Below are 21276 nucleotides of genomic sequence, written 5' to 3'. Positions count from 1 at the left end.
ATGCAAATTTATGAACAAAACGCCATGTTTTCTTTATTTGATTAAGGCTGTGGAATTATATGTTAAATTAACCAGATTTTACCAACAGAAAGGCCCTCATGTTGCTGATCGGTTTCATGTTGAGGTGTTCATGCTCACACAGACTCATGTTCGTGCTGCTGTTCGACGTACTTTTTATGCTATTAGTGCTTAGTGTATTATTTAGCTGATGTTTTTCTTAGTTCATATCTTAGATCTTATTACTGTTTTTCTTTTACATTTTATTGTTGGATGTAACTGGGACCCTGCGTACATAATCTCGTTCCACCACATGTACCACATGAGATGCGAACGTCAAATAAATCTGACTCTGAATCTTTGCAAATATTTGTCTAACACCCCTGGTTGTTCATTTAAGTGTTGTGTTCTTCTGTATAATCCATTTGTTTGTTGTATACTTGCAATTTGCTTAAATAAAAATAGAAAAAAAAAGGACCAGCATTATTGTATTAAAATTCATGTTTTTAACATGTCTGTGGCAGAACCATGGTGTTCTCTAAACATGTACAAAGCATGTATAAAGCTAAATAGGTAAGCTACGTATAACTAAGGAAAGTACGTAGTGCCAAACTTAACTGGTGTTATGTATGAGGCTGATCCAGCTGGGTATGTAGTTTACCATAATTGCTCATTCAGAACTCATCAATTTCTCATTAATATAAACTGGCATATTTTAATAAAGGTATGGAAACCTTTTTTCCTTTTTGTAGTAATGTGTCTTAACACTTGAAACAGGCTGACACTTTAATGTAGGCCAGTTTAACCTCCTAAAACCCAAACTAATCCCACAATCCCAAATATGAATGTTTGAGCCAAAATTCAGTTGTCGCATCAATCCAAAATCTACCTTTAAAACGTAGTCAACAGAAGAATGCTTAGTTTTACTTTAATTTTTTTTGTTACAATTATTTTTAATAATTTACCATTTTTAACTAAAAATACACACTTGATACCAGTTTGCACAAAGTGCTGCAAAGAAACTTTCAATAAATTATTAAAATTCTTCTATACTTTTTAAATCCTTATGCTAAACCTTTCCCGTGCAGCGTTTTATAAAATCAGGGAAGTTGTTGTGGATATCAAGGTAAATGATGTTGCTCTAAAATAATACAGCATGCTTTGGTGTATCAATAAATAAAATTTAAAAAACAGTTTAATTTTTGACAGTTTATTGTTGAAAAAGAAGCAAAAAAAAGTCATGCACAGATGAAAATTAAAAGAATTAATCAGATAAAACAAGATGCATCATTAAAAATACTTGACATACAAACAAGAAAAAGGAAATCAGCACTTCGATATGTTTATATGTCCGAGTCTCTGCAGTTTAACATCATCATATGGTGCAACTTAACACTGTAGCAGATAGGTTTCAACTTCAGAACTAAAATTATTTCACTGGTCTTCGTTCCTTGATTGAATTTATCCAGTTCGGAACAACCAAACTAGAGAAATTCTTCAAAAGTGTTACTTTATGTCATACATATGACTTAGTGGAAGCATTTTATTTATGTATTTTTATGTAACAGATCAGGTAAGGAAGAGCTCAATGTCACGAGTCAACCGTCAGTGAGGCAGAAGGAACGTACCACTGATAAATACTTTCTTTATCCTTCAAACAGAAAAATAAAACCCACCAAAAACATTTAACAGAAATTAATCAAAAAGATAACACCGCAACATGGAGTGTCAAATCCCACAGTACCTTCAAGACTTCGAGTGTTGATAAAAGTTTATAATGTCAGGTGTTGGCAAACAGAATGCATCAAGGTAAACATCGGCTGACATCTTGCAGGCTCAGGATCTTGCTGCCACTATTTGAAGGAAGGTAAATTTGGCACTTTTATGCTTATGTCGCCAATGTTGATGTTTCTGGGCATTTCCGGGAGGTTCATGTTCTTTACAGCTGATACAGCACGAGCAGGTGCTCCTGCAATACCGGCCTGCACACACCAACACACACATACACACGTGTTGATAAGATACAAGCCAGTGAAGCAAGCAAACAGAATAAAAAAACAAAACATTTGTACACAACAATACACTAAACAATGAGCACTAGACACAAAAACACAGAGTGCTAAACTGAAAACTGGACACACAAAAACAAAAAAAGTCAACTGCTGACAGAATGCAAAAGCACTGAGACAGACGACATGTGCAAATGTACATTCAGATGCCTTTTTAGCTTCATATGCACATGCAAATAATTGTTTCTAGAATGATGAACATCACAACCAGAACCAATCGGGAGACATTTGTGAGGATATTCTGTCCTAGACGACTAAAACTGAAGTTCTGAGGAGGAACTGGACAAATGAACAAAAGGCAGCATTGCTTGGAAAGTGAATCCACCGGACTCTTGAGGACAGTTCGGGGTAAAAATGCGAGAGAATTGTGCGAAGCAAAAAAATAAAAATAAATTGGGTTTGGATATGAAGTGATGCAGGTACGTGGAGGATGTGTGCATCAAAGCGTTGCTCATAATTTTGCAGGTGGTACTGTAGAGCCTAAACTTGACTGTGGCTGCAGTTTCTAAATACATACTGGTGCCCAACTGTAATTAAAGGAATCCAAATGCGGTGCCATGTGCAAATCTATTTTTTCCAATGATGTGTGAGAAGGTTGTTAGCCTGACGATGTTAAACTACAATGCTAGATCTACTCTCAAGGCAGAGGAGGCGCTACACTAACACAGTAACAGTCAAAGTGGAACTGAACAAGACAAATTCAGTCTACAACAAAAGCATTTGCAGCGAGTGAATGATTAGAGGTTTTAGTAGCGTGTAAAAGGGAATCACTGCTGTTAGAGAACCCCCGACTGAATCTTTAGCAGACAGACCCAAAAATGACCAAAGTGTTTCACAGACAGCTGGACTGTGTGTTTGGGGTCTACCTTAGGAAAACCCTGAATTAAAAACCTTGCAAATAAATATATATATTTTACAGTGATGCCAAAAATGCCTAGCTAGCATTTATCGAAAGTCACTGCAGTTTTTTTCACAAGGGTATTTCAATGACTGTGTGTTCAGGGAGAATTCTTCCTCTGCCAGGAATCAAGGAGAGTAGTGTTAGATGGGACGACAGCCACGTTGCTAATCAACAGGAAATGCTGATGCAGCACATGGCACCAGTAATAAAGTTAAACGCAATATTTTTTTTTAACACAACTGCATTAGACTGACTGTTCACTCACGGTGTGAGGCTAATTTAATGCATTTTTTATTCTATCACTGTGTGACTAATGCACACAAATATAGTAAATACAATCTATGAACTATAAACTTCTATAACCGACTAAATGGGAAGAACCCAGAACTTTAACACCGACTGCAATTAACATAAATGGACTATTTTAGTTTTCTGACTCAGTCCAAACCTTTAAATGAAAGATGAATGTAGCTACGCTGACGTCACTTATTTTCTTGCAACCTAAAACTGCATTATTTCTTTACGTCAGCAGGGGGCGCCAGAGAAGTTGTGAGAAAATTTACTGTTTTTATTAACTCAAGAAACATTTCTGACTAGATTATACGTCTTTTTGTCTTTATATATTCCCTGAAGTTACATCAAAGTGTATGCCGTGTCCTAATTAAATAGAGACAGATTTTTGGGTCTGCCATGAAAGATTTCTACTGTATATTAGTGAAGTCAGTTTACTAATACATGAAGGGCCGAGTGGAGAGACTGAAAGGGGACGCAAACTTCAGTTACTGTGACAGTATTTGGTTGTAAATTTAGCAGTACCTGTGTCTACCTGTCCTGCCTGGTAGACTGAAAGATAAACGTCTGTAAAGAGAGAAAAGAATGGAAAGAACTGGACAGGGTCAGGAAAAAGAGGAATGAGGAATGTTAAAGCAGATTTAAGTAATTACAGTTTATCTCCACAGATAGTGAAAGGACCTATAGTACACCACATGTGTATTTAAAACTTGTAATTAACTTTACAGATTTTTTTGTTTAAATAAAACTAAAATAATGGCACCTGTTTAAAAGACAGTTCAATAAAATAGGACTCGTGTCGGTTTGGAAGGAGAACAGCTCGTTTCTCCTTTGCAGGACACGATCTCGTGAATGAAAAGTGTCCGGTTCAATTAGCACAATTAGCAAGAGATAAACTGGTTTACGATAGGTCCAAGAGTGTAAAGACAGAGCAGCTCTGATGACAGAGAACAATATAAGAATCCTTACAAAATGCCAATTTGAACAAGATTCTGTCACGTTAAAAGCAAATCAAGCAGCTCAAATTGTTAAAAAAAAAAAAACTTTAAAATGTTAACTATAAAAAGCATTTTTTTTTTTTTAAATCACCTAGTATCAGTTCACTTTGTAGTTTCAGCTTAAACAAAATTATTTTCAACTAGATTTTCTGCAGGATGAGTCCAAAAATATTAACATCTATGAACATTTTTTTAATGATTTGTAAACAAGGCCACATGATCCGTGTTGTTTAGTTCTAACATAATCAGACAAAATACTAAACTCTGAACTGAGCAGAATAAAAATAATTTACCAGAATTATTTCTGTCTTTTAAACCTTTTCCGTATGCAAAGGATAATTTATCTGCTGGCAGAAGCTGTGTGGAAAACAAAGCAATGCACTTGCATGGAGTTCAAACCTAAGCAAGGACACTGGCTTGGAGATGTTACACATCTGAAAACATTTACTTCAGCGTTACCAGCATCTAAAACTCGTTCTTCTAAAGAAATTATTACGATTAAAACTGCATGTCAAATTTAGATGAGATGAGATTTAATGGTGACAAACTCTGCAGTGCATTGGACAATGGTACTGTTGATTTAATATAACAGCCTGTGACTTTAAGTATAACTTGTCTCATTTTGATCTGCATTGAGAGCAGTGTAGCTGCAAGAGGAGAGGCCGAAAAGAGCACAAACACTCAAGAGTAGGTAGAGAGCATCCACAGTTACTGGAGAGTCGCATGCAGGGTGCAGCATACACGCATGCCTGCATACTGGAGACAAAACCTCAGAGGGTGGAGGCAGAATCAAGTCACGCTGAAGGTGCAGAAAGCTGCTTACCTCAGACTTCTCCATCTTGTTCTGGGTGTCCACCTGTGTGATGATTTCATTCATGTTGGTCTCCAGGACCATCCCGCCCATCACCATCTCTGCCAGAATGTGGTGTACCTGAAATAAACACGAAAAATACATAATTGTTATATTCTGAAACCAAAGCACACTTTTTAACTTAAACGGGTCGTTTTTTTATTATTTTTTTAAGTTTGATTTTTTTAGTTTGTCATTGATGAAATTACTTAAAAATACAAAAAAATAAATAAATAAATCACATTTCCAGAGTGCCATCTTTTTCAAATGTGCACTGAATTACATCAAATGTTTTAGGTTGTTGTCGAAAAGTACCCTTCTGAGTACAAACTATTTGCTGAAGTCATTCAGATAGATGTAAAATTGTTTGTACATTATTCTATTTTACATTACAATATAGAGATAACGTTAAAAAAAAAAATGGATGGAAGGTGAAACGTTTCAGCAAAAAAATAAACTGTCCAGATGACCTGACTGAAAATTGTTGGATTGTATACCTGGATTAATGAGCATGGACTTTTTTGGTTTTGAACCAGTTTGACATGACTGTCGACGAGGAAGAGGGCCGGCAGCAGAGGAGGGGACATACCAAAGAGACCATCTTAGCACCAACATAACTGGTTTGTTCCACTTTGGAGTAAGCTGTTCAGGGGAAGAATCAGTTTTGTGTTGTGTTTCCTTGACTGATGAAGCCTTCTGGATGGACGGTGAAACGTTTCAGAAAAAAAAAAAAGAAACTGTCCAGATGACCTGACTGAAAATTGCTGGATAGAGATAACATGTTTTGCCTGCTATGACCTATACACGTAGGAAAAAGTTAAATTTTATTACAAATACATCTCTTTTTTTTAATCTTTTTTTAAATAAATCTGTATTTGAGAAAATGATTTTGTGCAAAACATATAGCAAGTTCCTCATTTACATAAAAGCCCCCGCTTTAAGGTGTCAAACTTATGTAGCTTGACCTAACTAGATTATTAGAGGCATAATTCCCCGTGTTATTCTGAGCAAAGCACTTAAATGAAAGTAGTACAACTTTAAGACGGATGAAGTATTAAGAACACACAACCCACAGACCAATACAAGGAAGTCTGAGAACTTTAAAGTTGTTGATTACTTTGCTAAATTTGATTTAAAAAAATAAAATCTTTAATAATAAAAAAAAAACACCACTCAGCATATAAATAAAATAAACCATAATTACTGGTGACTTCATAAAGTAAATGTCACATAAAAAAAATGACTAACTTTTTATTTCAAGAAAAGTAAAAGCAATAATTATTTATCTTTCAATGGTCCCAAAGGAGCATGTTGGAAGATGGGAGGTTTATTGAAACAAGGGCTAAAATCAAGTGTTTCACAAGAGAATGCAGTGGACAGCAGGCAAAAAAAATAATAATAATAATAAGTGATAATAAACAATAATAATAACAATATAAATATGTAAAAGGCCTAATGTATGCAATTCTAGTGGTTACATAATATGTTCAAACACATGATAAGTCATAAGACTGTGCTCTCAATCAGTCAGAAATATAAACTTGGGAAAATTGCGGCAGTGATATGATAAATGATCAATAAATGCATAGATCAAAACAGAATTATAAGCATGCTATATCACAAGGAAAAATAAATCGATAAACAAATCCTACCTTGTCTACGTGAAAAATTAAGTCAAGCTCACAGACATTTTCAAAGCATTTGTCCAGCGTTTCCACAAAAACCTGCAAATGGACAAAAACAATCAAAACTGTAAACGCGTCCAAACAGACAAAACACAATAAACGACTCACCCCGGTAATCTGGCGTTTACCTGGATTAAGTCTAAAATTCCTAGCTCGCTCTCTGAAGAGTCGACACAAAACACAAAATAAAGCGTGGCGTAGTGTCTGTAGATCAGCTTGTAGTCTGATCCTCCGATCAACCTGCAGCACAGGAGACGAGAACAAAGAAAAAAACTGTAAGCTGGAAAATAACGTACAGGTTTTAAAATATTTCCAACGGTACATTTCTGGAAAATAACCTGGACTTGTAATAGCTTGTTTAGTTAAGTTTCTTTAAAATCCTCAAACCCCGCACTCTGCTCCGAGCATGACCTGATAAGAAACTGTATCAAACAAATATATGACGACAGCGACAAAACAAACAGAAGGTGCAGAATAACAGGATGCTTTCAGTTATGGGAGCAAAGATAGGACACCAGATAAACCAGTACAAGACGAGCAGCAGTGCTAATAAAGTTTGATGAAGGGTTTGATAAGAAATCAGGTGTTTTCGTCACCGCAGGAAATGTCAATGCTAAAGAGCACGAAGAAGAAGCTGCAAAATATTGTGTTTACTATCACAGCCAGTCATTATGACAACATATTTATTTTCTCCAGTTTTGCATGCATTCTATTATTTAGCTTTTATACTAAAAAGGAAAGTTAAAGGGGCAAAAAAGGCTCTTGTTTATTGCGTGAAAAGACATGGTGTAACGCTGCGTCCGAGCAGACGTTTGTTTGCTCCGTCCTCAGAATCACAGTTCCAAAGAAACATCACGACTCACATTCCTCCTTCTAGGAAATTGCAGACGTTTTCATCTCGTTTTGAGACCAAGTGAAAGGTTTCCCTGATGATTTGTTGCTCTATGTCTTCATTCTGCAGGAAGAAAACAAAAAGCCGTTAAATCATCATCCTGCTGGTCAGAAGACTAAGCTCCTCCACTGGTCTTTATTCTTCTTCTAATGGTTAAATTATAACAGCGTGAATAGAGTTTTCTCTCTTATTCAAACATCCAACAGCACCTGGAGGTCACAATGTGGGGAATTTCTTGTACAAACAGAAAGAGACAGACTCATTTGCTTCCAGGTGGATTATCTGTGACTGATCTCTGCTGCTGATTATCCATACTGCTGATCTAATGCTGCTGATTATCTCGTGCTGCTGTATTCACTCATGCCCATCTGCTCACCACAGACTCGTGTTCAGGCTGCTGTGGATACATCGTATCGTTTTATATTATTAGTGTTAATATCTTAGATCCTTATTTACTTTTTTTTATATACTTTATATTTTTGTTATTTCCGGGTGTAACTGGGACCCCTAGTACATAATTTTGTTCCATCTCATGTACCACATGTGATGTGAATGACAAACTCAACAAGACACCATTTAACAGCTCACATATCCTTTAGAATGTTTGATGAACGTGAACGCCATCAGAGAAAAAAATTAATCATATTTTGGCATTTTTAATGTCCCCCCCCCCAGACCATCATCAACCACTGCCCCCCCAAAGGGTGCTAATGTCTTCTCAAGGTCTAGTTCAGGTTAGACACTTCTGATGTCGTCTCTGGTTCAGGAGTGGCTGGACTTGAAGAATGAGACGTTTGTAGCTCATGTCCAGGAGTTCATCAGCTGATCAGGGTGTGACATCATGACGTTACAATACTCAACCTCATCACAATATTCTCATTTTCGGAGACAATGAGTTTTATTGTTTTCATTATTTTTAAAAAAGGCATAATCATCAAAATTACAAGAAATAAAAGGCTTCAAAATATTTCACTCTGTGAAATTAATCTATTTAAAATATGGAGTTTCACTTTCTGAAATGATTGACAAAAAGAAATTGAACTTTTTCCACAATGTTTAATTTTTTTTTTAGATGCACCTGTACATCGTCTCGTGGGTCATTTTGACCCACGTGCAGCAGGAGGGACAGATCTGCTAAACTCGGTCCTCTACGAGGCCGAATAATTAAATCCACTATTGTTTTTTTGTCAACAATTAATACAGATGTTGCAGATCTCCTCACCCAACATCCCACCTCTGATAGAACTGCTCTGCAGTTCGGACACACAAACCAACATGATATGTCTGTGTAGCCCCAACATGGCATGCTAAAGATAACGTTACAGCTCTCGGCTGCCTACACCGAGTGTGAAATATTATATCCAGTGAGGCAGTAAGCTGACACCTTGGCTTACAATGTAACAAATGGTGTCTACAGAGCCTCCCGGTAATCCAATCAATTTAAATTTATCCTTCTCAACTGCAAACAAACTAATCCATGTAAACAAGCAGGTTAGATAGTAGAAAAAAAATCTTATTCGTTTATAAATAGACAATTAAACCATCTTTTGAGTAAAAGCTGACAAATATCAGATAAAATTCATGTATTCTTTGCTGCAGATGACCCTTCGTTATATTACTGTATATTATCTATTAGACTCGGATTATGAGTTTTATATACTGTATATACATGCACTTTATTAGATTAACGCATTACTTCTCTGCATCTATGGTTTTACAGCAAAACGGTGGTTCATGTTTTTCTTGGCTGTGCAGACAAAATTCACAAAAAGCTACGAGAAATCAAAAAACAGCGATCAATTGGATTTTAGTGAAAGCCGTAAGAAAGCCCAGCCCTCGCTGGAGCTCTGACATAATTCAAAATGAAAACATCATTCAAGGTTTAAGAAGGTCACAGAAAGTTGGACTCGAATGTCTCAACATGCACTTTCATATCTTGTTGTTTTTAAACAGGTTACTCTTTATGATTTTTAAGGAGTTTTCTCCAACTCTTCAACTGAAAGTTGATGACACACACCAAGTCTAAAATGTTCTAATCTTTGGTAAACAAACAGCTTTTACTCGTGCATCTCTTTATAAATTAAACTCCGTACTCGGGGTCCCAGTTACACCCAGAAATAGCAAAAATATAAAAGTATAAAAAGAAACGGTATATAAGGATCTAAGATATACACTATACGCTAAATGAACACTAAACAACGCGCTAAAAGATCTAAGATATGCACTAAACACTAATAATGTAAAATAATACGGTATATTAAACAGCAGCCTGAACATGAGTCTGTAGTGAGCAGATGGGTATGAATGAACACAGCAGCGTGAGACAGTCCAACTTTAAGTTTTCAATTATACGGAAGAGGATTAGGGCCGCAGTGGGAAAAAATAAAATCCCTGAATTTTGACTTTTTTCTCAGACTTTTGAGATTAAAGTCAAAATTCTGAGGAAAAAAAAATAATAATCAGGGAATTATTATTTATTTTTGCATCATGACCCTAATCCTCTTCTGTATAATTAACAACTATTTATTTGAGCCTTCAGCCTGCTTCTCGTTAACTTAACAGTCCGGGAGTGAGACACTTGTGTGGTTACCATGGGAACCATAATGAGATACAGGTAGGTTAAACTATATTTTATTTTATTTTTATCTAGGTTCTTTATACACCTCTTGTACACCAAATTGTAGATGTTTTTTTTTTTTATTTATTTTTTTAACTTTGATTATTACAAAGAGCAGCACGGTGGTGCCATCTATTGTTAAACCAACATGAGCTGGGCAGAGAATTTAACACTACCTGGTCAGATTCAGTAAGTAAACATGAGCAGGAGGAAATAATGGATCCACTTGTGTGTTTTTAAATCCTGACGTGAACACGAGTTCCTCACAAGGGCCTCGTTCAAGTCATGTGACACAAACAACTGCATCATCAGCAGCACAGCTGGGTCTTTGGATTCTCTGCTCCACAGCCTCTCAGGTGAAACCAGACCGCATCGTTTTGGATTTCGCATCTTGAATTATTCATATTCTCAGCGACAGCGTGGTCTGAAACCTGCATTTTTATTTGTCAGGATTAGTTTAACCAAATATGTTCAATCAGCCTGACTACACTGAGTGAGGCTCCGTTCATTGGAGAGCACGAGACACATCCGGTATTGATTTATTTATTTTTTTTACTTGTTTTAGCTCGCAAATACACAGGGAAATGAGAATAACAAGATGGATAACATTAATTAAAACTGCTCTTTTTTTTACTCACATAGTGTTCGTAGAATTTAGAAAGCCTCGGTTTCCCGTGGTTGTTGAATATTAAAATGGCTTTTATCATGACTGTAGGTGAATGGAGGCGCGAAGAAGAAGAAGAGAGGTTTCAGTCCCTGCGCTTTCTTTCGGGTCCCGTGTTACCCAGACCCGGACCTGTTTTCGGGGATGTATCCCGCTTCGGTTTGAGGTTAGGACGTGTTGGCTCGGAGCGACAAGACGCTACTCCTCCATCGCCTCCTTCACGGATTTATTCCACGTCGAACAACCACCAGTCTTCCTCCAGCTACGGAAGCTGCGAGGGCTCAAACACCGACTTCACGTTTTTATTTTTTAGCTGCAATGCTCAAATTATCCACAAGAGGGTGCAAATTGACACGGAATGAAAACTTCCACGAACGTGAACCATGAAATTAGAATAATTAAATTAAAATTTTATTTTGACTGATTATTATTATTATTTTATTATTATTAATATTATTGTTAATATTGTTGTTGTTATCATATTTTCATATTGTTATGCTTTCCTTTTCAGAATTTGCATTTTTACAACATTACAACCAGGCTCAGCCTCTTAGAATATGTGCTGTCCCCAAGTGTGTGATTTTTTTTGTAGTTCTGTCACTTTGTTATTGCCTGGGATTTGGTTAATGACCTTGTCCACCCCCCTCTTAACAAGTCCCAGAGCTCCAATCATTATTGGAACAGTTTTTGTTTTTGTGGTGGTATTTGTATATCTAAACCTGTTTCTTATTATATTCTAAACTTTAGAGACTGTATTTAATTTTACAGTACTTTACTGCATTTTACAACAAAACAAGTTTTATACTTCTGGGATTACAGTAATGGTCACATTCTATCTGTCTTGCCAGAGGGATCAGGCTGGAAAGGATATGCAGCAGGTTAGGCTTGTTAAAGATAAAAGGTGTAAAGTTCTAATAAGTGAGGAGAGTGGAATGGGAAGGTGGAAGGAGCACTTTGAGGAGCTAATGAATTAAGAGAATGAAAGAGACAGAAGAGTAGAGTTCATAGAAGCTGTCGACCAAGTGGGAAAGATAATTGAAGATTTAGTTTGGAAAGCGTAGAAGAGGATGATAAAGGGGAAGGCAGTTGGACATGATGACATACAGCAGTAAGGTCTTTCCTCAATAATTAATTGACATTTTTTGAGAGTGAATAGGGAGTAGAAGAATGAAGAAGAAATAAAGAAGTGTGTGTTTGTTTTTAAGAACAAGGGTGATGTACAGAGTTGTAGCAACTACAGGGGAATGAAGTTGATAAACCCCATGATGAAGTTCTGGGAGAGTGTTGTGTCTTAGAATATGTGTCTGTGAGCAACAGTATGGTTTAACATCAGTAAAAAAGCACCACAGATGCCATCTTTGCTTTGAGGATGCTGATGGAGAATGAATGAATATAAATTCAAAATTTAAAATGAAACAAAAATAAAGTAATCATTTTAGTTTCTTATTTAGTTGACCAAAAATAGTGGTCGTTCAATTCCTATTGATCTTCTAAAAGCTGTTGAAGAGTTTCCTGCAGGTGAGCCTTGCTGCGTGAGTTCGGTTTCAGCCTGATGGTGGAGCTGGAGAACATCTGGTGCTGATGATGTGGCAGCTGAGGGGGGAAACTTGGCTCAGACTCTCATTCAAAGAAAGTTCTCTCCTTTTCTCACTGCCGGTAAACAGCCAGAGAGGACTTTTCTTCAGACACAAAGTGGGTGACTAAAACTGCTTTTCTGCTTGAATATAAAAGGACAACATGTGCTGCTCAGTTTCGGTTTGATTGTATTTATTTGCTTATTTTGTTGGCAGTTTCTTTTAGACTGCAGAACAAAACATCCTTTGCATGCAGAAAAAAACAGTTGCTCCTTTCTGCGTTGACCGCATGCAACCCACAGTACGGAGTTTTCTTTCAAGGACAAAAAAAAAAAAAAGACAGCAATGAGGGTCTGACCTGTTTAAGAAGGAAAGTGTTTCAGGGAGGAGAAGGGGTTTATAAAGAATAACTCACATCACAGTGACCATGCAAAAAACAGGAGGCAGGTTGAAACATGAAGGAAGATAGCTTATTTGTTTCAAACTGATTCGAGGATTTTGTCTAAAAAAGTTGTTGCATGTTGTAAAAAACATCTAAACAGGGGGATTGTGTGCAGATTTAGATTTAGTCATTGTATCAAAATGCTCCATGAAAACCTGGAAGAAAAAAAAAGTCTCACAATGATTTAATTTCCTTTTTTTTTTATTTAGAAAAGCTCAAGTCTTTTATCAGTTCTCCAATTATGTACATAATGGCTTTTTCCACCATCTTAACAGTCCTCTAGTTTGTGTTTTTCCATTCAAATAATCACTGCTGTAAACATTAAAACACTTTGTGTTGGGGTGGGGGGTGGGGGTCTCACACCTTGGACTGGGGCCTTGTTGTTAGTCTGATGAGATGCACAAACAGAGCTCAGCTCTTGCAGGAATGCCTCAGCCGGACAGAGATAAAGGAGACTGGGGGGTTGGGGGGGTGGAGAGGGGTTATGTTTTTGTGTCAACGTGGTGGAATTGGACTCAAAGGATGGGTCCAAGTTATTAATGAGCAAAACAAAGGCCCATTTTTACTTAAAAGCGTTAAAGATTTGAAAGAAAATGTTGAGAAATGCTGAGCTGGTTCTTTTTTTATCTCTCCTCAACGTGCACTGAGGACAAACCATGCAAATGAAGCTGTCATTGTAGGCGTTAACCTTCTTTCCCTCCACAGTGGTACAGTCCTTCAGCTGCACGTCTCCAAATTGCTTTGGCAGACTATAAAAGCAAACGACAGACAGAGCTGAGGGGAAAAGAAGAAGAAGAAGAAGAAGAAGGTAAAAGCAAGCTGCAGTTTTAATCTGAGACAAAGTTACAGCAGAGCAAGAGAGAGATGGAGCAAACCGAGGTGGTGAAGCCTGAAACTCTGGATGAGCTGATCAAAATCCTCCACAAAATCTTTGAGAGTGACCACATTAATGTGGAGGAGGTGCAGAACATCATGGAATCGTATGAGAGCAAGCCTCACGAATGGAGGAAATATGCTAAGTTTGACCAGTACAGGTAAAATAAAAAGTTTATGATTCATAATTCTGCTGTGAAAACCACTCATTGGCTGTGCTATAAACTGATTTGTGTATCTTTTCTACTTTTGCTTATTTTTTATCAGTATTTAATGTTTGTTTTAACTTTAGTTTAAAAGCACTAATAAAAAAGGTTTATAAAGTTACATTTTTCCATGGATTTGTCGTTGTATCCTTGTACCCACAGTGATTTATTGTCTGTATTTGTTGACAGCAGCTTTTGTCACAAATTATTTAAATGAGAAAAGATGTGTCTGCTTCAATTATTTCACTTGTTTTATTTAGAAGCTTGTGCAAGTTGATAAAAAAAGATGAGGGTAGTTCAAATTTCACTTTAATGAGAGCTCCTAAAAAAAAAACCTGTATGTTTTATTGGAGCATATAAATGATAAGAGCAGTGTTTGGGTTGGTTTTGTGTCATTAAGGGTGGATGAGTGATCATCCAATCAACGCAGAGGAAGGACACACACCCGCTCTTTTATTGCAGAGATACGGTGTGACAGAACTGTGTGGAACTGACTGAAAAAATGACTGATAACAGGAAAAACAACAAGACCACAGGTTGGCACGTAGAGGAATCTTGTTTTTATAGATGTTAACTGTCCATTCGGTGCAGGAGATGCACAATACTTTCAGCATTTGTAACAAAAAGAGGACAGTGATCATGTTTCCTCTAACCCCATTGGTTAAGAAGTGTTCTGCGTTGCAAAATTAAATTTGTTAAATAAATAATCAAATTCCAGCATCTTATTTTTAAAATACAACAACTTCAATACAGCCCAGAAAGTTTGAGATTCTTTGGTAAAGTTCAACGTAGTTCTCTATCTTTTGATTTATTGATATTCACATTCTTCAGAATGTTTTTACTTTCCTTGACGCTCTTTTAAAAGTTGCCACTCGGTCACATAGCACAACCAACGATTGTGTTTGTGGGCGGATATCTCCATGTTCAGTCATCAACGCTCCATTTCTTGCAGGTACACAAGAAACTTGGTCGATGAGGGCAACGGGAAGTTTAATCTCATGATTCTCTGCTGGGGGGAAGGACACGGCAGGTAAGATTTTATATCCAAGTGAATAAGAAAAGACTTTTCCATTGACCGTTTTGTTCAAATCGAGCTAATATTTATAGGTTTCATCTACTTTAACCCTTTAATGCTCTACAGGCCTCCTGTTGAAGAGGTTCATCTGATTATTATAGTTTTAGTAAATACAGATAAGAAAGTCTCAGGTTGCTCTTGTTGACACACACAAGTTATGTAAATCAGTATTTAAAGACAACTGTCAAATTTCTATTATGCCAGCAATCACAACACTTGGCATTTAACAAAGTTTAAATTCAGTCGGATGTTTTAGCTGAAGTTTCCCCAACACTACGAACTCACAACGGGAACACGATGCAAACAAACATGGTTTTACTGAGTTATAACAAAAGCTTACTGTAGCTCATATTTTCCAGCTTTCTGCATTCTTGAAGGCCAGCGTGGACGTGTTCTCATGCTGAATGCTTGTGTGTTCCTTTGGCACTTTGCAGTAGCATCCATGACCACACAAACTCCCACTGCTTCATGAAGCTGCTGCAGGGGCAGCTGAAGGAGACGCTCTTCCGGTGGCCAGACAGCAAATCACACGGAGATATGGTTCAGAAATCGCAGAGGATACTCCAGGAGAACAAGGTTGCTTACATCAGCGGTAAGAAAGAGAGCAGAGTACTGCTTTATTGCATCTCGGCAACACTTTCATGCAGCTTTGTTGAGAGCTATGAAACAAACAAGTTGCATCCTGCCCTGCATGAAATATGATGATGTGCCTCAACTTGGAAAAATCCATCCACTGCAGCCAGATGTGTGCACAACGCTTGTGCACACATCTTTCCTGGCGCTCAGTTACTGTATATAATCCTGTTTGCAATTATGCAACGTCAAATTGCTCCTGCAGGAATTCACATATGGTTGCAGTTTAACAGTGAAGAACTTTAGGTTCTCTGATCCAAGAAACTAGAGCCCAACTGAGAAGTCTGCTCTCAGACGATTGATTGAAGTTTCACACCATTCCAGTGACGGCCAACTCAAAACGCGTTCTTTGTTCGTGTTTGTTTGCATGTTTTAGACTCCATTGGTCTGCATCGTGTGGAAAATGTCAGCCACACAGAATGTGCGGTGAGCTTGCACCTGTACAGTCCTCCGTTCCAGACCTGCCAGACCTTTGACCAGCGAACGGGACACAAGAACACCGTCAAGATGACCTTCTGGAGCAAATACGGAGAAAGGACTCCATTTGTAAGTGTCTGGTTTGGCTTATTTTAAAAAGTTCTTAGCCAAAAGTGTTGGCACGCCTGCTCATATAGGTGGGTTAAAGAGTTTGTTTTTAGCAGAGTATACCTGCATATATTAGAATAAAAACTTAAGATTTCAGTCTTCATTGGAACTGATAACTGGTTCATTTCTAGAGTCAACCTTATTCAAGATGGCTGCCACAGGTTAGCAACCCTAATAAAGCACAAAAATGGTGATAACTCAGTCAGTTTTACAAATATTGAGCTAAAGTCGCCAATAGTTAGCAAACTGACAAGATCTCACAGTATTGCTCGAGGTCAGACATATCTTTCTTTTCAAGATTCACAAAACAAAAAAGGCAGTAATTTCTCAACATATGATCTTACTGTAGTTTAAAACTCTGGCATGAAATGCACAGGCCGATGTGAAAGCCTCCAAGGCCTAATTCTGTTCATGTATATATTTTGGTTACCAAGCACAAAGACAGGCAGGAAAATTACAGACTATAAACTGAACGTGCAGACTTTTCCACACCCCTGAAACGCACTCTGAGGAAGCAGGAGAGGTTTTTTATAGTTTTTGAAGCAGCAGCCCGTTAAATACCATTTCAGTCTTTCATGTTCTCACTTGTTTTACAGTAAAAAAAATGTTGGTTTGAAAGAGAAAAATGGCGATTAAGTCGCTTTAATCTTTAATTAGAATGTTTCTAAATTAAAATCAAGGCTCCTCACAACGAAAAAGATAATTTGGAGTTAAAATTCACAAGATAAAAAAAGACATAAAGCATATAGTGGTTGTGATTTCCGTCCATTTTAGCCACCCTGCCAACAATCCCACCTTTATCGGCAATCTAGCAGTTTTATAAGCATACCTTTACCATAAAACCTTCAAGTTGGTTCACTAGATTGCAACACAAAACAGAAAAGATAAGATAAGCAAATGAGCCAAAGCACACAATGAACTTAACCTGACATACACCGCGAGCTCCAAACAAATGTCTGATTGTGATTTTTGGGTCAGCTCCTTTAAAGACACGAAATTCTCTGTTAAATATGACTTTGAATAATCCTGTTTTAACTCAGACATCGTGTGATCTTAATCTCATCCTGTCGCCATATGTTTTGTTCTTTCTTTTTCTAGGAGACCACAGTTTCACAAGAAAATAACTAGATGTCATCGAGCAAAGCGTGCTACAACGGAGACACTTGAGTTTAAAATGGCATTTCAGTGACACCAACTCAAAATGCAAAACGTGGACCTAAAACTACGCAACCCATTTCAAAATTAGGAGCGGGCTGGTTCAAAGGGACAGCCCACTAACGGTAATTAGAACGGCTTTATCGCTGCCCAGGGTGAACTTGGCAAATACTGATGAGCACAGGACGAAAGCATGAATAGGCTCGGACATGGACTGAATCTGCCTTTTGTTTGCTGGGCCTGAAGAGACCCTTTTCCAAAAACAACATTCCTGTCTGTCTACGACCCGTGTAAACACACATTCATGGTCTAAAACTAGAGCTTTAGCATTTTAAACAGAAGAAATATTGCTGTTTTGTTTTCTTTTATGTACAAAAAAAAAATGAAACCAGTTCTGTAATCAACAGCTTTTGTTCTCAATGAAACAGTTTTAGCTGTATGTACTGTTGCCGCTCAAAAATGTCTCAAATGTCTGTTAAAAATTGTAAAAGAATGTGACATTATATGTACAGTTTGCCTGCAAAGGTTTGTTGTGTTCGCATTTTGGAAAAAAGAAATGTAAAGCTTTAGAGTCGTGTTGTTTTTAAAAAGTGTGATGCTTGTGTAATTTATTTGCAGGGTATCCCGTTCACTAAGGGAGTTCTCTTAATCAGCAAGCTTAAATACCAAGAGAGTACTGTGGAGAGTCTTTTATATTATTAGATGTGTTTAGGTGAACGTTTCTCAGGATTTTGGTAAATTTTGATTGCAGCTGTATTTATCCAGTCAATAATTTGTCATAGTGTTGTCAATTAAACACATAACTTCTGTGTTGCTGCAGTAAATTTGTGCATAACTATAGAACAATAAACATAATTTCCTTTTCACAAAAACATTCCGTGTTACTGCACATACTGTTGTTCGTATTCAACAATTTTAAGTTCTGCACACGCAAACAAACTGTAACACGAAAACTAGAGCGATAACATTTTCTGTGAATGCTGAAAAACTGTTGAAGTTGAAAGTAAGCTGTTAAAGCTTAAAGAAACAGAATAGTGAAAAGCCAAAAGCAGCTAAATGTTTCCAAAAAGCTAAATGTAGCAAAATGCCAGCTAAAAATGAGTGGTTAGCTGATAGCGGTAGTAGCAAAAGGCTGCTAAAAGCTAAAATAAGCAAACAGTTAGCTAAGATACAAGAAGATAGACAAAGTAATGATGCATATTACATAATAACACAAATTAATAACACATGTTGAAACTGTGTTATGGATTTTTTATTGTGCTTGCTCTTTCCTTATAGTTGACAAACCAACACCCTAATATATTTATCAGCCAAACAATTTATAAAAAAAACAGTAACAAGTAAACAAGCTTCAATAAAAATGTCAATAAAAACATGTTTCAAGAAATGTATACAGTATTGTATATACACACACACACACATATACATATATATATATATATATATATATATATATATATATATATATATATACACATATATATATTTACAGTATATATATACTGTACTTTGTTATATGGTATATACATTGATTATATATATTTTTGTAGATATATGTATGATATATATTGATGATACAAAAGCTAAAAATAGCTAAAGCTAGTTAAAATTTAAAAGTAGTATAAGAGTACCAAAACAAGTAAGCTTAATGAGATATCAATGTATTTCTAAATGAGGGAAGTATTTGTAAAGAAAGTAATACAAAGTATATTTTAAAAGTATAACAAAAAAAAGTGTCATTGCGCCCATTTTGAAAATGAGCTGAACATGTTGATATGCAAGCAGCGCGGTGGCACAACTGGTAGAGCTGCTGCCTCTCAGCGAGCAGGTCCCCAGTTCAAATCCTGGTCCGGGGGCCTTTTCTGGGTGGAGTTTGCATGTTCTCTCCGTGCATGCGTGGGTTTTCTCCGGGTACTCCAGTTTCCTCCCACAGACCAAAAACATGCATGTTAGGCTGATTGGTAACTCTAAATTGTCTCTAGGTGTGAGTGAGAGAGTGAATGTTTGTTTGTCTCCTTTGTCTCTTTGCGTCCCTGTGATGGACTGGAGACCTGTCCAGGGTGTCCCCCGCCCCTCGCACGGTGATTGTTGTACCTGGGCACCGGTGACCCCCATGACCCAAAATGGAAGAAGCGGGTAAAAAGATAATGGATGGGAGGATGGTTAGATGGATGTTGATATGCAAAGGGATTTAAAAAATGTACAATTAAAAATCAGGAAATATATGAATGCTGAATTCATACAATAAGACAATAAAAGTCAAACAATAAATCAGGTTGTAAATTTCTCAGTTTAGTTTTGAAAACTTGTTGAATTGTCATAAATGTTATTATCCATTGGTAATAAGTTATTTAAAAATGTTGCAGTAATGCTGCGGTTTATTAGCAATGACTCACGTCTGGGGAAAAGTCTGGCACATAAACTTTCGCTCTCAAAAGTGCACTTCAATTTGTACTTTGATTTAAAGGAACTATTGATTAGTTGTCCTCTTGACCAATAAATAGACTGCAATAATGGCGCACTGATAACAGTATTTGAATAACAGACGTCCCAGTCTGTACAAAGTTGGCATTTCTCTGGCAACCAAACAAGATAATTGTGTCCCAGTATGAATGTAACTGAATTAGAGTGATAAGGGAGCTATTGAAAAGAGCATACGTGCAAAGATTCAGTTCTCTGATTCTGTGGATATTTGTCTTAAAATTTAGTTTCATATATTTACGATAGTTTTGTCAATGAGCACATAGAAGAAGAAGAAAAACTGCAGTGCTTGTTTCCTGAATAAACTATTTACTCTTTAATGTCTCTAATTACACATGGTCTGCAGCCAGAGTTACACAACAATGAACTGAGTCTTGATTGCTCCCTGCCAAAACGCTGAGTGATCAGTGCGTCTCTGACTACAGAGTCTTATCCACAAGACCTTTATCTTCATCTGTCAACACATTTAAAGGCGATTTATTGACTATTGTTCAGGTTTTAAAAAGATTTACCATTCATAAAACAACAGTAAAGGGTCGAGCGGGTCTACATGGACTATGATGTTTGTGGATGACATTGTGATCTGTGGTGAGAACAGGTGGAAGAGAACTTAAAGAGGTGGAGGTATGCACCTGAAAGAAAAGGAATGAAAGGCAGCCATAGTAAGGCAGTGTACATGTGTGTGAATGAGAGGGAGGTCGTTGGAACAGTGAGGCTACAAGGAGCAGAGGTCACAAAGGTGCAGGACTTCAAGTACTTGGGGTCCACTGTCCAGGAAAATGGGAAGTGTGGTAAAGAGGTGAAAAGAGAGTCCAGGCAGGATGGAGTGTATGGAGAAAAGTTTCAGGAGTGATTTGTGACAAAAAGGTGTCAGCAAAAGTCAAAAGAAAAGTTTTCAAGACAGTGGTGAGAGCAGCTATGTTGTATGGTCTGGAGACAGTGGCATTGACAAAAAGACAGGAGAAAGAAGGGGTCGAGATGAGACCAGAAAGCTGCAGGTTCAACTCCCTGCCATGCTCACATGTCATGGTGTCCTTGAGCAAGACACCCAATCCTCAGTTACTCCCTGGTGCTTACATAGCTGCCCACTGCTCCACCTGGGTTTACATCATGTGTGATGGGTGAAATGCAGAGAACTCATTTCACCGTTGTATGGGAACATACAATGATGACAACACAAAGCCCTTCATCCTGATGCATGCTCATACTACTCATACTCATGCACTTTAATTACTTTACTTTAAGAACTGGAAGTGGCAGAAATGAAGATGCTGAGGTTCTCCTTAGG

The 21276-nt window shown here is 37.2% G+C and overlaps 2 protein-coding genes across 4 annotated transcripts; one reads left to right on the top strand and one right to left on the bottom strand.

Moving 5' to 3' along the window:
• Nucleotides 1–1650: 1650 nt before the first annotated feature.
• ap3s1 (adaptor related protein complex 3 subunit sigma 1) lies at nucleotides 1651–11276 on the bottom strand. Of its 3 annotated transcripts, XM_037680965.1 has the most exons (7): nucleotides 10939–11276; nucleotides 7655–7746; nucleotides 6920–7031; nucleotides 6759–6830; nucleotides 5080–5187; nucleotides 3784–3825; nucleotides 1902–1979 (listed from the first exon to the last, which is right to left on the bottom strand). In XM_037680965.1, exons 1-6 carry the CDS (start codon nucleotides 11005–11007, stop codon nucleotides 3790–3792), a joined length of 489 nt encoding a protein of 162 aa, XP_037536893.1. In that variant the 5' UTR covers nucleotides 11008–11276; the 3' UTR covers nucleotides 1902–1979; nucleotides 3784–3789. The 3 variants fall into 3 exon arrangements, with proteins under 3 accessions (XP_037536891.1, XP_037536892.1, XP_037536893.1); XM_037680963.1 differs by lacking the exon at nucleotides 3784–3825 and having other exon boundaries at nucleotides 1651–1989; XM_037680964.1 differs by lacking the exon at nucleotides 3784–3825 and having other exon boundaries at nucleotides 1651–1979.
• Nucleotides 11277–13685: 2409 nt separating this feature from the next.
• Nucleotides 13686–18371, top strand: cdo1 (cysteine dioxygenase, type I). Its single transcript, XM_037680966.1, has 5 exons — nucleotides 13686–14014; nucleotides 15012–15089; nucleotides 15569–15726; nucleotides 16144–16313; nucleotides 17451–18371. The coding sequence occupies exons 1-5, from the start codon at nucleotides 13845–13847 to the stop codon at nucleotides 17478–17480; spliced, it is 606 nt and encodes a 201-aa protein (XP_037536894.1). The 5' UTR covers nucleotides 13686–13844; the 3' UTR covers nucleotides 17481–18371.
• Nucleotides 18372–21276: the final 2905 nt, after the last annotated feature.

The sequence above is a fragment of the Nematolebias whitei genome, chromosome 8, assembly GCF_014905685.2.
Source record: "Nematolebias whitei isolate Nwh7 chromosome 8, NemWhi1, whole genome shotgun sequence".
Lineage (NCBI taxonomy): Eukaryota > Metazoa > Chordata > Actinopteri > Cyprinodontiformes > Rivulidae > Nematolebias > Nematolebias whitei.
This window is presented reverse-complemented; position numbering and strand designations above follow the sequence as displayed.

What these genes read in the sequence shown, in the direction of transcription:
- ap3s1 (XM_037680963.1), bottom strand. Translation starts at nt 11,007, where the DNA reads ATGATAAAAGCCATTTTAATATTCAACAACCACGGGAAACCGAGGCTT. An exon ending in CTAAATTCTACGAACACTAT is followed by an intron (nt 7,747 to 10,938) that starts GTGAGTAAAAAA and finishes TTCTTCCTGCAG; the next exon opens with AATGAAGACATAGAGCAACA. An exon ending in AATTTCCTAGAAGGAGGAAT is followed by an intron (nt 7,032 to 7,654) that starts GTGAGTCGTGAT and finishes CCTGTGCTGCAG; the next exon opens with GTTGATCGGAGGATCAGACT.
- cdo1 (XM_037680966.1), top strand. Translation starts at nt 13,845, where the DNA reads ATGGAGCAAACCGAGGTGGTGAAGCCTGAAACTCTGGATGAGCTGATC. An exon ending in CAAGGTTGCTTACATCAGCG is followed by an intron (nt 15,727 to 16,143) that starts GTAAGAAAGAGA and finishes TGCATGTTTTAG; the next exon opens with ACTCCATTGGTCTGCATCGT. An exon ending in ACGGAGAAAGGACTCCATTT is followed by an intron (nt 16,314 to 17,450) that starts GTAAGTGTCTGG and finishes TTCTTTTTCTAG; the next exon opens with GAGACCACAGTTTCACAAGA.